Source organism: Thalassophryne amazonica, chromosome 8, assembly GCF_902500255.1.
Source record: "Thalassophryne amazonica chromosome 8, fThaAma1.1, whole genome shotgun sequence".
Lineage (NCBI taxonomy): Eukaryota > Metazoa > Chordata > Actinopteri > Batrachoidiformes > Batrachoididae > Thalassophryne > Thalassophryne amazonica.
The window spans coordinates 69,783,047-69,803,980 of NC_047110.1; the positions used below are offsets into that span (position 1 = coordinate 69,783,047).

The 20,934-nt window shown below is 40.6% G+C and overlaps 1 protein-coding gene across 2 annotated transcripts in view; it reads right to left on the reverse strand.

The window, feature by feature from the left end:
- Positions 1-79: 79 nt before the first annotated feature.
- The window catches only part of ddx11 (DEAD/H (Asp-Glu-Ala-Asp/His) box helicase 11), a 30,661-nt gene continuing 9,806 nt past the window's right edge, over positions 80-20,934 (reverse strand). For both annotated transcript variants that reach the window (XM_034176581.1, XM_034176582.1), the window contains exons 6-28: positions 20,767-20,821; positions 20,562-20,669; positions 17,376-17,463; positions 17,070-17,272; positions 16,885-16,959; positions 16,089-16,166; positions 15,953-15,999; positions 15,798-15,877; positions 15,677-15,718; positions 15,528-15,595; positions 15,405-15,443; positions 15,182-15,320; positions 7,845-7,979; positions 7,651-7,763; positions 4,642-4,714; positions 4,358-4,461; positions 4,127-4,276; positions 2,627-2,695; positions 2,427-2,527; positions 844-928; positions 686-761; positions 446-600; positions 80-345 (exon numbers count right to left, since the gene is read on the reverse strand). In XM_034176581.1, the coding sequence (XP_034032472.1) occupies positions 313-345; positions 446-600; positions 686-761; positions 844-928; positions 2,427-2,527; positions 2,627-2,695; positions 4,127-4,276; positions 4,358-4,461; positions 4,642-4,714; positions 7,651-7,763; positions 7,845-7,979; positions 15,182-15,320; positions 15,405-15,443; positions 15,528-15,595; positions 15,677-15,718; positions 15,798-15,877; positions 15,953-15,999; positions 16,089-16,166; positions 16,885-16,959; positions 17,070-17,272; positions 17,376-17,463; positions 20,562-20,669; positions 20,767-20,821 (2,116 nt within the window). In that variant the 3' untranslated portion in view covers positions 80-312. The remainder of the gene's footprint in view (positions 346-445; positions 601-685; positions 762-843; positions 929-2,426; positions 2,528-2,626; positions 2,696-4,126; positions 4,277-4,357; positions 4,462-4,641; positions 4,715-7,650; positions 7,764-7,844; positions 7,980-15,181; positions 15,321-15,404; positions 15,444-15,527; positions 15,596-15,676; positions 15,719-15,797; positions 15,878-15,952; positions 16,000-16,088; positions 16,167-16,884; positions 16,960-17,069; positions 17,273-17,375; positions 17,464-20,561; positions 20,670-20,766; positions 20,822-20,934) is intronic.

The following is a 20,934-nucleotide window of genomic DNA, read 5'->3' on the forward strand; positions in this document are numbered from 1 at the left end:
ACTTATTTTGGCACACTAAAAGTAAATTTATCATATTGTTCTGAAGGAAAGTGGATTTGAAGACTGCTTGGAGTTCATATGGGTGCATTTGGTTTTTAGCTTGCAGCATGTGTATGGACTCTTAAATCAAGCTGTCAAACCAGGACAAACTTAAGTCATCAGAAACAAACTGTCTGGTTAGTTTCCTCTTAACAGAGGTCTGAACGGTCAACATGTAGCCTCATAAATGTGTTTTTATGTTGTGAAGGAAAGCAGACTTTTCCCAAACTGGTCCTTGCTGCGGTGATTCTGATTGAGAACAGTCTGAAGAAACTATACATGCTTCTGTTTCTTCTCCAAGAAGAACTGAAAAGAAAATGCAGATACAGCATGACAAAGGTGGAGTCACAATATGAGTTTTTGTGGGTAATCTGTGTGGATGTGGGTGAGTACGAACACCCTTTACCTTTCGCAAAGCATCAAAAGCGGAGCCAAAAGTTGTGCATGTGCTTGTGTGAGCTCTGATCCAGTTGGGAAGTTTGGCGAGTGTCGCCAGTCGGGCGTAACGTCTGTCACACAGAATAATGGAGGAATAATCGCCACGGTGACGGATAGCTCTTCCTGTGGGTGTTGTAATACAGATGATGTCATTACCACTACACAAAGCATGTGTGTTAATCTGTTGTGATGAACATTTCATTGATACCTATGGACTGATTGACAGCCTTCATGCAGAGATTTTCTATCAGGGCCTGTCCAGGGCTCCTCCCCACGCTGTGAGGCTGGAAGGAAAACAGAGATAAAATGACTTATTTTAAACTCTGTGTCTACTATCGAGGTTACTGGGACAGTGAAGCGTCTCACCAGGTGTTTGTCCAGGTAGGACATCTTTTCTTGCAGCTCCAGAGATTTAATGTTGGGATAAGGCATTCCCACCATCACTACACACCTGTTGTTACATACAGGAATTCACAAATTATATATACAGTAGTGTTCAGAATAATAGTAATGCTATGTGACTAAAAAGATTAATCCATGTTTTGAGTATATTTCTTATTGTTACATGAGAAACAAGGTACCAGTAGATTCTCACAAATCCAACAAGACCAAGCATTCATGATATGCACACTCTTAAGGCTATGAAATTGGGCTATTAGTAAAAAAAAAAAAAAAAAAAAGTAGAAAAGGGGGTGTTCACAATAATAGTGTGGCATTCAGTCAGTGAGTTTGTCAATTTTGTGGAACAAACAGGTGTGAATCAGGTGTCCCCTATTTAAGGATGAAGCCAGCACCTGTTGAACATGCTTTTCTCTTTGAAAGCCTGAGGAAAATGGGACATTCAATACATTGTTCGGAAGAACAGCGTAGTTTGATTAAAAAGTTGATTGGAGAGGGGAAAACCTATATGCAGGTGCAAAAAATTATAGGCTGTTCATCTACAATGATCTCCAATGCTTTAAAATGGACAAAAGAAAAAGACGCGTGGAAGAAAACGGAAAACAACCATCAAAATGGATAGAAGAATAACCAGAATGGCAAAGGCTCATCCATTGATCAGCTCCAGGATGATCAAAGACAGTCTGGAGTTACCTGTAAGTGCTGCGACAGTTAGAAGACACCTGTGTGAAGCTAATTTATTTGCAAGAATCCCCCGCAAAGTCCCTCTGTTAAATAAAAGACGTGCAGAAGAGAAATGGAGGAATATTTTGTGGACTGATGAGAGTAAAATTGTTCTTTTTGGGTCCAAGGGCTGCAGACAGTTTGTGAGACGACCCCCAAACTCTGAATTCAAGCCACAGTTCACAGTGAAGACAGTGAAGCATGGTGGTGCAAGCATCATGATATGGGCATGTTTCTCCTACTATGGTATTGGGCCTATATATCGCATACCAGGTATCATGGATCAGTTTGGATATGTCAAAATACTTGAAGAGGTCATGTTGCCTTATGCTGAAGAGGACATGCCCTTGAAATGGGTGTTTCAACAAGACAATGACCCCAAGCACACTAGTAAACGAGCAAAATCTTGGTTCCAAACCAACAAAATTAATGCCTCGCAGATGTGAAGAAATCATGAAAAACTGGTTATACAACTAAATACTAGTTTAGTGATTCACAGGATTGCTAAAAAAGCAGTTTGAACATAATAGTTTTGAGTTTGTAGCATCAACAGCAGATGCTACTATTATTGTGAACACCCCCTTTTCTATTTTTTTTTTATTTTTTTATTAATAGCCCAATTTCATAGCCTTAAGAGTGTGCATATCATGAATGCTTGGTCTGTTGGATTTGCGAGAATCTACTGAATCTACTGGTACCTTGTTTCCCATGTAACAATAAGAAATACACTCAAAACCTGGATTAATCTTTTTAGTCACATAGCACTACTATTATTCTGAACACTACTGTACACACACAAATCTGACATATCTGTGCCTTCCACACACCTGCCCAAGTCATCAGAGAAATTGATGCCCTCGCTCATCTTTCCGCCTACCACGGAGAATAGGATCGCTCCTGTCAGTCCGCCTCTATCCGCGGCGCACCTCTGACAGTGACAGAGCAGAAACCAAACATGAGTCAGCAGATCTCTGTGAACCTGCGTGTTATCAGTAGTGGATAATAAAGAGCAATGTGCCACTTTTACCTGGATACAGCGGGAGAACTCGCTCAGAACCTGATCCACCTGATTGGCCTTTTTAGGCTCCTGGAATATCTGAAGAGAAAGTTGAGTTTCTAAATGTGAACAAAAAAGTCAACTGAACCAAAACTGAGTTAAGAAGTGTAAACATTCTGAGCCTCATGATTTAAGACCTTTCTGTTGGAGCGGGAGGAGGAGTGGTGGCCTGAAGAATGAGATGTGAGCAGAAGATACTCAGCTTTATTTCCTGTCAGACAGGAAACTTAGTACGGTGCCCTTGAGCAAGGTTCTCTATCACTAAGTGATCCTTTAGTCAATTTCAGTGTTAATTTTCAAATCTTTGTATATACTTGAGTGAAGGCAGCCACCTTTTACACTTGTGTCAGTTATTGTCTTCTCTGAAAACAGGTGATGTGAGTTCATGTATCTGTATGCTGCAGCAGAATGTCACTGCACGTTTGAAACTTTATGAGCTGTATAATAAGCAGTCGTGGCCTTGATGGCCACTAGACCTCAGCTTTGGAAAGGAAGGAATCTGAGCTCATTTCAAGCTACATGGTACTTCCACCTCACATAAATTAAGAAGATAAAAGCAGTCATACGTCCTGATTCCTTACACTGGTAACAGTGTGGGGCTTAGACAGCAAAAATACAGATGAGTGGGTGAAAGAGTCCGTCCATCCCAGCCAGCTTGTGTAAAGCTGGGAACCCAGTCTCGCTCCCAGAAGCCTCCATGCTGACGCTGATGGTAGTTCATCATTACTGAATGTATAAAGATGCCGCTAACATGGGTAAAATATTTTTGTTCTGGTTAATCTTTTATTACCAGGGTGGTTATGATTGGGGTTAGATCATTTTAGTGGCACGTTCCCATGTTTTTCTGCTGATGTTGATCATCGATCTACATGCCCAAATGCATCATCATGCGATGTAACGTGATTTTCCATATTATGTTTGTGACCGTCCTGATGTGAGCTGTGAATGTTCCATCTGCTAAAAGTTTTTGTACGTTCTGTACTGAATGGACCACATAACCTTGTGTACTAAAAGATGGCCTTGTTTGGAGATAGTCGCTAGTAATGTACTGTTCCTCAAGTGTCTTCCACAGACTGGAGATGTTTTGTACAGTTCATCGCCCTTAACACAATACTATGTCCCTTTTGTTCACACAATCCTGGGGTTGTGTGATCACTTTAGAGTTTGATGTGTATGAGTATGATGTATTCTCTGTAGAGAATACATCATACTTTATTCAAAATTGTCTTTTTCGTTTTCTGTCAATTCATTGTAAATTTCCATGACAGCGAAAGCCTCAGAACGACTGCGATCTCACGTCTCACATGTTATAGCTTCCTGTTTAGCTTGTACCAATCCAAGATACTTTAAGAGCTTTTAACCGAAATGTACCTTTGACAGAATGTGAAGATGAAAGCCGAGCTCACCATGATGGGATGGTTCATGTATAAAAACTTTTACAGCCGTTTCAGAGAGAAATTCCTCACGCACCTTTTTCTTACTGGCAAGACGAGTCAGTGCGCCGCTGCCCTCCCAGTGGGAAATGACCCTCCTCGAGTACTCGTAAGATGGGAAGAAGCACACAACACCACCTGGGACCACGTTACAAATGTTGGAGAGAATGCGGCCCGTCTCGTCCATCTGTCGACAAACGTAGAGAGTGTGTGATCACACTGCAGTGAAAGCACTGTGGCCGAGTTCACTCGTGTGTGTTTCTGATACCATCTTGGGAGAGTCTCTGTGCTGAAATGTGAAGTCGAGCTCCTGACCAGATGGGCCGCTGCACAGGACGATGGGAAGAATGTTCTCAGGCGGAATTACATGGCCTACAGACAGAAACACGCCAAGAACATTTACATGGAAAGTGATCGCAAGATATGAAATGTATTGTCTGCGTATTATCAAAAACACACCGATTTCAAACTCACCATCAGAAAAAGCTAAGAGCAAAGTGAAATACACAAACATCTCCAAAGTACTGCACTGTAATTAAAAGGGTGAGTTACCACAAGAAAACTCAACAATGCGTTCCTCGCTCACGCCGGCAGAGAAGAGCAGCTCTTGTTTGAAGTCTGAAACCTGCATAATACACAAACTGTGCAGTTACAAAATAACCAAGACAGCAGGTTTCTTTATGTATGTGTGTGTTTATGTATATTTAGCCATAGTGATAGATAGTACTAGATCGCTGACTCACTATATCTCTTATGTATCTCAAGTGTGCCATCATGTGGCGCAATCGACCTTCACTGAAGGGGACAAAATGTGCTCAAGAACAGTGGAAACCAGTCACTTGACAATGAAGCAGCAAATACATTTATCTTCACAAAATCATGAGAATAAATAAAATATACAGTACTTCCTACAAAGGCATGTGATAAAAAGTGTATTTTCTTACCTTGAAGTGACAATTTAGGGACAGAATGTCTTCGGACAGCTATGATCTGAAGTCACTAACTGGCACTATGCGCAGTGTATGTTAAAGAACATTCAGTGAGTTACAGTGCAGCAGATAAGAGAATATCTAGAGCGGAATCCTGCAAATGGTGATACAAGCATCAAATTCAGCACAAATACTCCTTAGACATTCCTCTTTTGAAGAAAAAAAAACCAAAAAAAAAAAAAACAATTGGCCACTTAGCCAGGTAGGGGTTGAAGAATTACAGGTCTCGAAAGATGCTCCAATCATATTGAAATTATACCACATTATTTGCCTGATCATAAAGATTCCAAAAAGGTATAGTTTGGACTATCTGTCACCGTCTCATGGAGTTGTGGGCTAAAAAGAGCAAGAATGGTGACAAAGGTCAGTTTCAGTTTGTACAGGGGTCAAAAGTTAAAGTTGCTCAAATTTTGGTAAAAAAAAAAAAAAAAAAAAAATGCAAATTATTGGTTGAGTTAATAGGGTTTTAAAAGGGAATAGTTTGGACCATGTATCATGCTTAGTTATCACGTTACGGGGTAATATAGTCACGTCATAGAATCCAATGGACGCTGAACTTGTTTGACCTTTACTTTGGAGACCAAACATTCAACACAGTCAAAACTACTCCATTTATTAATCCTAGTAGCTCAACCAATAATTTGCATCACGTTTTACCAATATTGGAGCAACTTTAACTTTTGACCCCTGTACAAACTGAAATTGACCTTTGCCATCATTTTAGCTGTTTTTACCCCATAACTCCACAATATTTAGTCAAGGATAGTCTAAACTAAACCTTTTTGGAATCATTATGATCAGACAAATACTATGATATATGTTTCAATATGACTGAAACATTTTAATTTTTGACTCGTGTAATTCTTCATTAACCTCTGTAGGAGGTCATGAGAGGTCAGATCCAGGATACCGCCGTATCTGCTGTTTTGACCGCATAACATTCAATCACAGATAGTCCAAACTATACCTTTAGGAAATGTGTATGATCAGACAAGTAATGTGGTGTAGTTTTCAATGTAATGGGAGCATTTTTAAATTTTGACCCCTGTGTAATTCTTCAATTTACTCCTACTTGGCGGCCTATTGAAAATTCAAGGGGCCAGCCGGTTTTTTAAAAGAGTAACGTCTAAGGTGTATTTATGCTGAATTTGGTGCTTGTATCACCATTTGAAGGATTGTTTCAGTTATCTGCTGCACTATCAATGAAATGCTTAAAATGACGTCCCTGCACTCAGAACTTTGTAAATCTAAGTAATCAGTCTTGCATATGTCACCGTAATAATGAATAAGGATATGAATACTGAGTAAGTCCCTTCAGTGTCTCCGTTTTCTCGCTTGGGGTCGCCACAGCAGATCAGAGATGGATCTGCATGTTGATTTGGTACAAGTTTTATGCGGATGCCCTTCTTGACAACTCCACATTACAGAGAGAATGGGCAGAGGGTGGTCTTGAGCCAGAAAACCTTCTGTTCTGGAAACAAGCGCACTAACCACTTTTCCACCACACTGCCCCCAGGTGGATACTGAGTATCTCAGCAAAATGGAAATTTCCGCAGCTTTGCAGTATGCTGCTGTGTTTAATTCATGCATTACCAGTTAAGGTGTTTAAGGTCCTGGTGCTTCTTGTCTTGCTACATGGTTGATTGACTTGGACACTAACCAGTGACCTAAGGCGATGACAGCTGGATGGCTTTGGTTCCAGGTCTCTTTGGAGGATCTTTGGGTACTGCTGGATGGCTTTGCCTCAAATGAGTGGTTACTTAGGGAGATTGAGATGAGGAGTATCATTTGCACTGTGAGGGAATGTCAGCTTGAACATTTTGACCATGTGTTGCGTCTCTCTGCATGATCCAGCAAATAGGTGCCACTACTGAGGACCCCACCAGCTGGAAAAGGTCAACCACACACCCACGGGTTCACCTGGCTGTGGCAGACTGACGGTTACTTTGGGGAGTTGAGGATACTGGTTGTCTGCCTGGGCAGACGCTAACTAGAATCTGTGATGTTTCTGTATGTGACAGATGCAGCAACGCGTGGCGATGGTGCATGATCCCATACTTTAACTGACTACAAGCTAACATCATGATTGGTAATGATGGTCATGCTGCTGCAGTTTGTCTTTATTTTAAAATCAAGAGAGAAAGAAAGAAAAAGTTCACATACAGTAGTGTTCAGAATAATAGTAGTGCTATGTGACTGAAAAGATTAATCCAGGTTTTGAGTATATTTCTTATTGTTACATGGGAAACAAGGTACCAGTAGATTTTCACAAATCCAACAAGACCAAGCATTCATGATATGCACACTCTTAAGGCTATGAAATTGGGCTATTAGTAAAAAAAAAAAAAAAAAGTAGAAAAGGGGGTGTTCACAAGAAACACACTACTGGTACCTTGTTTCCCATGTAACAATAAGAAATATACTCAAAACCTGGATTAATCTGTTTAATCACATAGCACTACTATTATTCTGAACAGTACTGTATTTATAGAAAGATCTCCATGTCTGTGATAAGTCAGTCCTCATACCATCTATATGGTTATGTGGTTTTAGCTGAATTGTAATCACTCACTGGCTGCATGGTTCCTCCCGCAATTATGACAGCTCTGCACTCCTTCAGCACCTGAGCAAAGTGAACAGCTGGATTCAGCAGCAGGAACCTGACACTGCTCTCTGACAAAGTTCCTGGATGCAGGGAGATGGAACGGGAAATCAAGCTGGAGCACTAAAAATGTTCACTGCTCTTCATCTGTGTAAAATTACTACCTTGTTTGTGCAACACAACTCTGCCATCCTTATTGGCGTTGGTGAGAGCCAGGAAAAAGCTCTCCACCTGCATCATGGGAGATGCTACCAGCATTTTCTGTGCCTCTACAGACCCCTTCTGGTCTACTGAGGAAACTGCACATGGAGAAGCAGACGGATAAGCTGCTGAATCATCACGATTCACGACTATATAAGAAGATTACACTAGGACTGCTGCTATCTGCCAAATGCCAGCGTTGACATTTGGAAGAGAACAATTATGTCGGAACATGCAAAGAAAAAAAAAATCTGCTGTAATATGCAGCTCATGTCCACTGCCACTGCAATCAAAATCCACCAACTGCAGAAAGGCCTGCACAGAATAATTCACATGCAGTAACTGCAGCTGTGCATCATAAAAGTCCCATATAATCATATTCTGCAGATGTGCTTAGTCCTGCTCAGCTGTAATTTTTCCAAATGGTGGTAAATGTCAGCACATGTTACTACTATCATTCTTTCATTCATTCAGCATTGCAATAATGGTTCTGTATTTGTTAGAATCTCATTCTCATCAATTTAAATGTTACTCTTGTGTTGCAGCTCAGTAATACTGTGACCCTGAATCTGAAACAAAGAGCGCTCTTGCTGAAAGAAGGAACCCAGCGTTAAATCAAAGGCAGACAAGTGATGCCATGTATGCGCACATAACTGGGACATGTTACCATCATGTCATTCATGCTTTTTGATTACAAATGATTTACCGATTAATATAAGCTTTAAATCCCCCTCTTTAGCCGTACTGGTTACGAAGCTATTCTGAAAAATGTTTTTCATAATATAGTTTTGCCAACGTCGACCTTTGACCCATCTGCTCTAAAAGTTAACAACCTGGAGTCACTCACCCAAGGACCACTCTGACAAAGTTCAGTGAAAATCTGCTCACCAGTTTCTAACTTTTTTTATACAAAATACCCACTGGTGAAAACTCAGGGCAACAACAAGGAGCTTGAGGAAAAAATGCAAATAAATCAAACACAATGACAGCCCCACCACTAACAATTTCAAAATCCCTGCATTTAAAATATATATTTTTCATTTATAATCCTATAATAGCCTCACTTTCTCACCACTATTGTCTCAATGATATGGTTCTAAAACGGCCCCGTTTCCATAGCACCCATGAGGTTTCTTAGCACTGTGCCCACATAAATCAAGGGTTTTTTTCCCCCAATTCTGTTTGAGTTACGATGCTAACAAGATTATAAATGAGCTGTCTCCTTGTTAAACAACAAAGAACCCAAAGTGGCAATGAGAGAGGGGAAAACGACAGTCCAGCATTTGGAAAGAATGAAAAGAAAAAAAAAAAAAAACAACAACTGAAACCAGCAGCATTTATACTGGCTGTGATGTTTGCTGTTAACTGTGTAGTTTCTCTGTTGCCTGTCATTTGTAGATTTTTGAACATTTTCCAAATTTGAACTTGAATCTTGCCAGAAATGTCACAGTTGTGATTTTTAAAGCTACAGTATGTAGGATTTAGAAATAGAATATCGCATTCATAATCATCTGCTTCATTAGAGTATAATTGCCTGCACTAATGAATCTGTAATAGCATTATTAGCATTTCAAAAAGGATTAGTTTGCACCATCTGTCATGCTTAGTTATCATGTTATGGGGTAACATATGTCATACGTCAGAATCCAATGGACGTTGACCTTGTTTGACCTTTACTTTGGAGACCAAACATTCAACACAGTCAAAACTATTCCATTTATTGATCCTTTTATTTCAACCAATAATGTGCATCACCAAAATTGGAGCAACTTTAACTTTTGACCCTGTACAAACTGAAACTGACCTTTGTCAGCATTTTTGTCATTTTTACCCCATAACTCCAGAACATTCAGTCATAGTCCAAACTATACATTTTTGGAATCATTATGATCAGATAAATAATGTGGCATTTTTAAGTTTTGACTCCTGTGCAATTTTTATTGACCCCTGTAGCTCATTAGAGGTCAGCAAGAGCTCCATTCATAGGAGCTCTTGCTGACCTCTACTGGTGGTTGGCTCTCACTGCGGTATTGTATCACTTCCTGTTCCGGAGCACAGCGGTGTTTTTCTGTATCTGTTAGCTGTTTAATCTGCGCAGTTAGATTGATCTAGTTAACTAGATAACGATTTGTTTCCCAGTGTAATCTTCACGTGCCTTAACTAAAGCACTCCCTCTGCTGAATCACCTCTAAATTATTTACACATTATTCACTTTGTGTGTTTTTAGGAATCCGCTAGCTTAGCGCAGCTACTAGCTCTTAGCCGGTTTAGCATGGCGGCTTCTCCTGTCTCTCCTGCACTTTTCTGCTCTGGGGTGGAAATGTTAGTTATTCCTCGGCCTCCTTTATCAGTAACGGTACTTGTAATAAGTGTAGCTTTGGAGGCCAGGCTGGGCGAATTGGAGACTCGGCTCCGCACCGTGGAAAATTCTACAGCTAGCCAGGCCCCTGTAGTCGGTGCGGACCAAAGTAAGTTTAGCCGTCGTTATTTTCCCTCTGGCAGATCCCGAGCAGCCGGGAAAGCAGGCCGACTGGGTGACTGTGAGGAAGAAGCGTAGCCCTAAACAGAAGCCCCGTGTACACCGCCAACCCGTTCACATTTCTAACCGTTTTCCCCACTCGACGACACACCCGCCGAGGAACAAACTCTGGTTATTGGCGACTCTGTTTTGAGAAATGTGAAGTTAGCGACACCAGCAACCATAGTCAAATGTCTTCCGGGGGCCAGAGCAGGCGACATCGAAGGAAATTTGAAACTGCTGGCTAAGGCTAAGCGTAAATTTGGTAAGATTGTAATTCACGTCGGCAGTAATGACACCCGGTTACGCCAATCGGAGGTCACTAAAATTAACACTGAATCGGTGTGTAACTTTGCAAAAACAATGTCGGACTCTGTAGTTTTCTCTGGGCCCCTCCCCAATCGGACCGGGAGTGACATGTTTAGCCGCATGTTCTCCTTGAATTACTGGCTGTCTGAGTGGTGTACAAAAAATGAGGTGGGCTTCATAGATAATTGGCAAAGCTTCTGGGGAAAATCTGGTCTTGTTAGGAGAGACGGCATCCATCCCACTTTGGATGGAGCAGCTCTCATTTCTAGAAATCTGGCCAATTTTCTTAAATCCTCCAAACCGTGACTATCCAGGGTTGGGACCAGGAAGCAGAGTTGTAGTCTTACACACCTCTCTGCAGCTTCTCTCCCCCTGCCATCCCCTCATTACCCCATCCCCGTAGAGACGGTGTCTGCTCCCAGACCACCAATAACCAGCAAAAATCTATTTAAGCATAAAAATTCAAAAAGGAAAAAATAATATAGCACCTTCAACTGCACCACAGACTAAAACAGTTAAATGTGGTCTATTAAACATTAGGTATCTCTCTTCTAAGTCCCTGTTAGTAAATAATATAATAATTGATCAACATATTGATTTATTCTGCCTTACAGAAACCTGGTTACAGCAGGATGAATATGTTAGTTTAAATGAGTCAACACCCGAGTCACACTAACTGCCAGAATGCTCGTAAGCACGGGCGAGGCGGAGGATTAGCAGCAATCTTCCATTCCAGCTTATTAATTAATCAAAAACCCAGACAGAGCTTTAATTCATTTGAAAGCTTGAGTCTTAGTCTTGTCCATCCAAATTGGAAGTCCCAAAAAACAGTTTTATTTGTTATTATCTATCGTCCACCTGGTCGTTACTGTGAGTTTCTCTGTGAATTTTCAGACCTTTTGTCTGACTTAGTGCTTAGCTCAGATAAGATAATTATAGTGGGCGATTTTAACATCCACACAGATGCTGAGAATGACAGCCTCAACACTGCATTTAATCTATTATTAGACTCAACTGGCTTTGCTCAAAATGTAAATGAGTCCACCCACCACTTTAATCATATCTTAGATCTTGTTCTGACTTATGGTATGGAAATAGAAGACTTAACAGTATTCCCTGAAAACTCCCTTCTGTCTGATCATTTCTTAATAACATTTACATTTACTCTGATGGACTACCCAGCAGTGGGGAATAAGTTTCATTACACTAGAAGTCTTTCAGAAAGCGCTGTAACTAGGTTTAAGGATATGATTCCTTCTTTATGTTCTCTAATGCCATATACCAACACAGTGCAGAGTAGCTACCTAAACTCTGTGAGATAGAGTATCTCGTCAATCGTTTTACATCCTCATTGAAGACAACTTTGGATGCTGTAGCTCCTCTGAAAAAGAGAGCTTTAAATCAGAAGTGCCTGACTCCGTGGTATAACTCACAAACTCGCAGCTTAAAGCAGATAACCCGTAAGTTGGAGAGGAAATGGCGTCTCACTAATTTAGAAGATCTTCACTTAGCCTGGAAAAAGAGTCTGTTGCTCTATAAAAAAGCCCTCCGTAAAGCTAGCACAGCTTACTACTCATCACTAATTGAAGAAAATAAGAACAACCCCAGGTTTCTTTTCAGCACTGTAGCCAGGCTGACAAAGAGTCAGAGCTCTATTGAGCCAAGTATTCCATTAACTAGTAATGACTTCATGACTTTCTTTGCTAACAAAATTTTAACTATTAGAGAAAAAATTACTCATAACCATCCCAAAGACGTATCGTTATCTTTGGCTGCTTTCAGTGATGCCGGTATTTGGTTAGACTCTTTCTCTGATTGTTCTGAGTTATTTTCATTAGTTACTTCATCCAAACCATCAACATGTCTATTAGACCCCATTCCTACCAGGCTGCTCAAGGAAGCCCTACCATTATTTAATGCTTCGATCTTAAATATGATCAATCTATCTTTATTAGTTGGCTATGTACCACAGGCTTTTAAGGTGGCAGTAATTAAACCATTACTTAAAAAGCCATCACTTGACCCAGCTATCTTAGCTAATTATAGGCCAATCTCCAACCTTCCTTTTCTCTCAAAAATTCTTGAAAGGGTAGTTGTAAAACAGCTAACTGATCATCTGCAGAGGAATGGTCTATTTGAAGAGTTTCAGTCAGGTTTTAGAATTCATCATAGTACAGAAACAGCATTAGTGAAGGTTACAAATGATCTTATGGCCTCAGACAGTGGACTCATCTCTGTGCTTGTTCTGTTAGACCTCAGTGCTGCTTTTGATACTGGTGACCATAAAATTTTATTACAGAGATTAGAGCATGCCATAGGTATTAAAGGCACTGCGCTGCGGTGGTTTGAATCATATTTATCTAATAGATTACAATTTGTTCATGTAAATGGGGAATCTTCTTCACAGACTAAGGTTACTTATAGAGTTCCACAAGGTTCTGTGCTAGGACCAATTTTATTCACTTTATACATGCTTCCCTTAGGCAGTATTATTAGACGGCATTGCTTAAATTTTCATTGTTACGCAGATGATACCCAGCTTTATCTATCCATGAAGCCAGAGGACACACACCAATTAGCTAAACTGCAGGATTGTCTTACAGACATAAAGACATGGATGACCTCTAATTTCCTGCTTTTAAACTCAGATAAAACTGAAGTTATTGTACTTGGCCCCACAAATCTTAGAAACATGGTGTCTAACCAGATCCTTACTCCGGATGGCATTACCCTGACCTCTAGTAATACTGTGAGAAATCTTGGAGTCATTTTTGATCAGGATATGTCATTCAAGGCGCATATTAAACAAATATGTAGGCCTGCTTTTTTGCATTTACGTAATATCTCTAAAATTAGAAAGGTCTTGTCTCAGAGTGATGCTGAAAAACTAATTCATGCATTTATTTCCTCTAGGCTGGACTATTGTAATTCATTATTATCAGGTTGTCCTAAAAGTTTCCTGAAAAGCCTTCAGTTAATTCAAAATGCTGCAGCTAGAGTACTAACGGGGACTAGAAGGAGAGAGCATATCTCACCCATATTGGCCTCTCTTCACTGGCTTCCTGTTAATTCTAGAATAGAATTTAAAATTCTTCTTCTTACTTATAAGGTTTTGAATAATCAGGTCCCATCTTATCTTAGGGACCTCATAGTACCATATCACCCCAATAGAGCGCTTCGCTCTCAGACTGCAGGCTTACTTGTAGTTCCTAGGGTTTGTAAGAGTAGAATGGGAGGCAGAGCCTTCAGCTTTCAGGCTCCTCTCCTGTGGAACCAGCTCCCAATTCAGATCAGGGAGACAGACACCCTCTCTACTTTTAAGATTAGGCTTAAAACTTTCCTTTCTGCTAAAGCTTATAGTTAGGGCTGGATCAGGTGACCCTGAACCATCCCTTAGTTATGCTGCTATAGACTTAGACTGCTGGGGGATTCCCATGATGCACTGAGTGTTTCTTTCTCTTTTTGCTCTGTATGCACCACTCTGCATTTAATCATTAGTGATTGATCTCTGCTCCCCTCCACAGCATGTCTTTTTCCTGGTTCTGTTTCCTTCCCACTGTCACCAAGTGCTTGCTTACAGGGGGTCGTTTTGACCGTTGGGGTTTTTACGTAATTATTGTATGGCCTTGCCTTACAATATAAAGCGCCTTGGGGCAACTGTTTGTTGTGATTTGGCGCTATATAAATAAAATTGACTGATTGAATTGATTGAGTTCCAGAATGGCTCCATATGTGAAAATAAACATTAGTTAATTTAGAATATGTGTACCAAATTCCATACTTTTGTCACAAAATGAACAACTGTTTTGCCATGCCGCCCCACTAAATGCACTGCCATTGTATCTACACTCTGGACTCTGCTGGAGCTTTTAAAGAGAAGCTCAAGACTCAGTTGTACAGGACTGCTTTCACCAAGTGTTGTGTTATTGCTGTTTTTAATGTTTGTGTTTGTATTTGAATTTTTGCTGTGAAGCACTTTGTGATTGTATTTTAAAAGGTGCTACATAAATGAATTTTAACTTACTTCCTGCTGGCTTTCGGGTTTGACTACATCACGTGCATATCGTCTACATGCGAACTACTGGTTGCTAGTGAAGGCTAACAAGTTTGAGAACCCTGATTTATCACTGTGATGCATACTGCATACTGTTAATCACAACAGAAAGCATGGGAGCATGAATCCCTGTCCACAAAGAAGCGAAAACATAAGAGAAATAAAGTTGTTTCTGGTGAGGGCATAATGCAATCTGACCAGTAGATGGCACTGAATCCTACACACTGTAGCTTTAATTTGAAAGGTAGTAGCTTTGAACTGACTGTGATTACGTAGCATCACCACACCACAAAAGAATCGTGCTGCCATGAGCCCCACCTATAAGCTCCATACCTCCCCCGGACTCTCACTTAAATGTAGTATTCACGCTGTAACACATAAGCTCTGTGTAATGCGTGTGGGAATTCTTCCTCCCAGACCTTGCGCGGTGGCATGGCTGCTCTGTAGCGTTTGAAGGTAGCGGTTTAAGCCTTCTGTGCGACGGTTCTCCTTGTTGGAGCTGGTCAGCGTGTGCGGAGTCACACCCGAACCAGAGTACTTCTCCATGAAACCACCCAGCTACAGAAAGAAAGCACACGTATGGCATTCAGACTCGTGCAGGATTGAAATGAGGCATGGACGTGGACAACATGGAGCACTCACTTTTCTGCTGATCATGCTCTTCTCAAAATATCTCTGCAGCTGAAGTAAGAACGACAGCAGTGGACTTTACGGTCTGGATACATGTGGAGTCTAGTTCATTACCCATATTATATGATCATGTACCTTAAACAAGTTGATGTTGTCGATCTGGGCCTTGAAGAGGAAGTCATTAATGGTGAGCATTTTTGTTCCTTTAAAAATAAAAGAATTTGAGAAATACTGACTTCTGCATTAAGTGTATTCATGCAGATTTTACAGGCATGTGTGGTGACCTGGTTCTGTCGTTTGGCTCTGTGGATTCTGACCCACTTTACCTGCAGAGAGAACAATTCATCACAGTATTGAGACACAACATTATGTGCATGTATCACATGTAGCAGATCTGTTCTTCACCTCCCAGCACACAGACAAGACCCTCGATTACAAACAGGATCTGTTTGATGTACATCACGTTCTTCGCCTTCAGCCTACTCCTGATGACGGATAAACGACGGAAGTGAGACAGATTCTTCATTCATTCTTTTGTGAATAATTCTGTGTGTACTCACTTGTAGCGGTCAGCATACTGGCTGAGCTGAGAGTGGGTGCGGCAAAGCTGCAGATGAATTTGTTTTTAGCACATGCATAATGTAAAACTGACAAAATGTTTTTGTTTTTTTTACAAGTGTGTATGAATGCATTTACCTGTGCTCCACAGAGCTCTGCACTGTGTATGCAGGACAGTGTGTCACTGAGATTGTGTGCTTCATCTATTATCAGCACCTGTTAGAGAGAGAGAAAGGAAAAAAAAACATGCTGCAGTGATCCCAAATCGCTTCAGTATTCAAGACAATTCTGAGTTATTTGTGATTTTAAGGTGTGACTGACAAACGTAAGGAAAATTTTTCAGGTGCATTTCACCCATGAAATATTTCTAGTGGTTTCCACAGAAAAGTGGTTGCAGCTTCATGAAGAACATTTACAATCACACAGCAGTTAGTTTGATCTTTTTTTTCTTTTAAAAGGTGTCATATTGTGTAAAACTGACTTTTATCAAACTTCACATGTACTTAGAGTTGGAGTTTCATGTTAAACATCCCCAAAGTCCCACAATTCTACATCTGTGCATGTAGATGTTCGAGCTATAAGCAAAACTTAAGCCTGAAATGGTTTGTTTTAAACCTCTGTGACATATGTAACTCAAGTTCACATGTGGACTCTTGCCCCCTTATACTCTGCAGTGTGACACACTCACACTGTTTTTGGGAGAAAACAGGACATGCTCCATTTATAAAGAGGGGACGTGGCAAGCAGCAGCTCCTTTCCATTTAAAGGAACAGGAACAGAAACAGGCCATTTGTAAGAAATCTGTTTTTAAGACACCGGCTAACGCGCATAGCATGAGCCGCTTGGTTCCACACAGGGTAATGCTAACAGTTTCCAACAAAACAAATCTCTCATCATAACTGATCAAAAATAAAAAAAATCCAGTCTGTTCTACCTGTCCTTCCAGCTGTACCCCGCATGCTCGTCTTGTTGCTTCATGAAGTACCATCTGGTAGGGCAACACCACCAACTAGCCAGATATGCACACAAACAAGGGGTTTTAGACATTTAAGAAAAACATCGGACTTTGTGCCTCAGTGGATGAAGTGCTCATACTGGATTATACTTATACTGGATTACCTGTGCAGGAGGAACAGCGAGGCGGGTGGCGTAGTAAGGACAAGCATGCGTTTCCTGGCCCAGCTTTAGCAGGCGCTCAATGTCATGAACCGTCCCCAGGACTTCGTCCCTCATCTGCTGCAGGGCTGAAACCTTATAATAGGGACACACAGCCTTTGTTGGGCCTCGCTTTCGTTTAACATCCTCTTCTTGATGTTGTTTCTCTAAGAAATTAAGGAACAAATAGCAGTACAACTGTTACATATCTACGGACTTTCTCAAAAGTAATTTCTGTCGGAGCTCCAGTGGTAAATTAACAGCTCTGACCGTGTTTATTTTTCTGCATCTCCAAACAGCGGTCATTAATGCGCTGGATGCTGCCGAGGTGACGCACGTCCTCATGGATGCACAGATTCTGCAAAGTAAACAACTTCATTTTTAATCACAATTTACAAAAGGAAAAACAAGTATTAGGAAGTGTTACATCTTTTACAAATAACACAGCAGTTTAAAAATCGTATGTAAAAAAAAAAAAAGATTGTTTCTTCTCTGATATCACTCAAAACAAAATGTTTCCACAACACTTTCATTAACAAGATTTAAGCTGTGTTACCTCAATATACAGCGCATCCAGAAAGTATTAACAGCACTCCACTTTCCCACATTTTGTTATGTTACAGCCTTATTCCAAAATTGATGAATTTTCTATTTTTGTCCAATAATGACAATGTGATAAAAAATAATTTAGAATTTTGCAAATTTATTAAAAAGAAAAAACGAAATAGTTGCTTGTACATAACTATTCACAGCCTTTGCAAAGAAGCTCAAAATTGAGCTCGGGTGCATCCTGTTTCCACTGATCATCTTTGAGATGTTTCTACAGCTTAATTTGAGTCCACCTGGGATAAATTCAGTTGACTGGACTTGATTTGGAAAGACACATACCTGTGTACATATAAGGTCCCACAGCTGACAGTGCATGTCAGAGCACAAACCAAGCATGAAGTCAAAGGAATTGTCTGCAGATCTCCAAGACAGAATTGTTTCAAGGCACAAATCTGGGGAAGGGTACAGAAACATTTCTGCTGCTTTGAAGGTCCCAATGAGCACAGTGGCCTCCATCATCCATAAATGGAAGAAGTTTGGATCCACCATAACTCTTCCTTGAGCTGGCCGCCTGTCTAAACTGAGAGATCGGAGGAGACAGAGTGGCCAGACAGAAGCCGCTCCTTAGTAAAAGGCACATGGCAGCCCTCCTGGAGTTTGCCAAAAGGCACCTGAAGGACTCTCAGACCATGAGAAAGAAAATGATCTGGTCTGATGAGACAAAAATTGAACTCTTGGTGATGTTTGGAGGAAACCAGGCACCATCCCTACAGTGAAACATGGCAGTGGCAACATCATGCTGTGGGTAAGTATTTCAACAACAGAAACTGGGAGACGAGTCAGGATTGAGGGAAAGATTCCCTCAATCATCCAGGATGTCTCTGTACAGCAATGTGTCTCTTGACATGTTTCTGTACATTGCTGTACAGAGACATGTCAAGAGTGCTCTGGAGCAGGTTTTCATCCAGGATGTTTCTGTACATTGCTGTACAGAAACATCCTGGATGAAAACCTGCTCCAGAGCACTCTTGACCTCAGACTGGGCCAACAGTTCATCTTTCAGCAGGACAATGACCCTAAGCACACAGCCAAAATATCAAAGGAGTGTGAGTGTCCTTGAGTGGCTCAGTCAGAGCCCAGACCTGAATCTGATTGAACATCTCTGGAGAGATCTGAAAATGGCTGTGCACAGACGCGCCCCATCCAACCTGATGGAGCTTGAGAGGTGCTGCAAAGAGGAATGGGCAAAACTGCCAAAAGATAAGTGTGCCAAGCTCGTGGCATCATATTTAGGACTTTAATTGCTGCCAAAGGTGCATCAACAAAGTATTGAGCAAAGTGCGTGGATACTTACGTACGTGTGATTTCTTAGTTTTTTATTTTAATAAATTTGCAAAAATGTCAAGAAAAAACTTTTTCATGTTGTCATTATGGGGTGTTGTGAGTAGAATTTTGAGGGAAAAATAAATTTACTCCATTTTTGGAAAAGGCTACAATATAAAATGTGGAAAAACTAAAGTGCTGTGAATACTTTCCGGATGCACCCGACTGAAATTTTAATTGTTAAAGGAATTATATCTCATATTAAAACACCTTTTTGAACCTTAAAAAAGTTTTGGAGTTCATGTTTTCACTCAAAGCACAAAATTTTTTTGCATGGACTTTTTCCAATGGATTTTGGGTAATTTGGGGGTGCTGAATCCGAATCTAGTGTTAGTTTTTGCCAATCACATCACATTTTTGAGATATGAAAACACATTTCTCGTATTAAGCACTGAAGCAAAGGTTGCAGTCTCGTGCAGTTCTTCGGAGCAATAAACAATGTTACGGCTCTTTATTCGTATTTTGTGAACCTGGTTTAAAACTATGCTTTTGAAGCTGCTTTTGTGCATGTTTAGTGGTGTAAAACTCATGAGTGAATGAGCAACTTTTATGTAATCCATCAATACGGGACATGCAGACTGCAAAAAACCATGATGTGATAGAGGAAATCTGAGCTCTGATTCCGTTTCAGTACCCCAAATCAGTTCTCAAAGTCCATGCAAGAATTTTTTTTTTGTTGACCAGCTTTACTGATTTTGAGTGCAAGCATCACCGTGGGCTAACCAACTATTTAATGTAATGGCATGGGGCAAGCTCGAGGCAAGGTAAAAGCCCTCAGAGTAAGCCACTTCTGGTGCCACTGAACAGATGAAAATGTGTTTCAAGGTTTTTGGTAGCACTGAGAGGATCCCTGCAAAAGGTACACATGTGGCTGTTTACCTCATTAAATGTAAATAAACTTTTTAAAATGAAGTTATACAATAGGCCACTTACCTTAGCCTAGCAATCCTTGCCCGGCGCGGCTTTCCACTGAGTGATTACAAGTTAACTACTGAGGAGAGGGGGTCATTCTTCAAGCCCCAGCCGCTAACCAGTAATCCACTTGTAATAACGGTGTGATCCATTTGTACGTGGCAATCAGAATTTCCCAGTTATCCACCCCCAGGAACACCCCCTAAATCTGTAATTTGTTGATAAAATTAAGTTACGTCCTGAGTGAGAAGAAGGCCCCCAAAACATCTAAAAATAAGAGCCTAGGTTGAAAAATGTCACACTTGTCCTTTAAGTGGACTTGCATTCTTACAGACTAGATTTTGTTGTAACTCTTGTGGTGACTGTCCTGTTCACTCTCAAAAAAAGAGCACAAGAAAATGAATAAATGAACAAGAAAAGTAAGGCAATCTTCAAAAAAATGAGTCGAGCCGTCAGAGACTTAATTGCTAACAATGTTTTAATATGACTGCAGTTGTTGAAAGGTGAACGTATCCTTTAAATTTACAGAAATTTTTGTTTGTTTTTAGGATTCATGGAGTTGAACCTTCACCCTTACAGTATTTGCCTTAAAGCGTATATTTGTTTGCATACCTGCCGTGAGCCCAGCGTGACAACACTGATGTCCTTGCTGAAAGGACTTTTTTGGACCTCATGCACAAACTGTGCCAGCTGGGAGTGAGTACGACTGCAGTAGTAAATCTGTTAACATCAAAATATATATTGTTTTTCCTCATGATAGTACAGGCACATTAATATGATGCTTTATATCAGCTCAAATGTCTCTTCTCTCCCTCACCTTTGTGACATGGTCTTCAACCAGATCCTCTTCATCATCATCAGCACCACACAATCTGGGAAAGATGTAAAAAAAAAAAAAAAAAAACACCTCAGTACTGGAGTCTCTCTCTTTCCACTTATTCATGATGAAGTTTCCTTTAATGCAGTTGACTATTGGCTGTCCTCA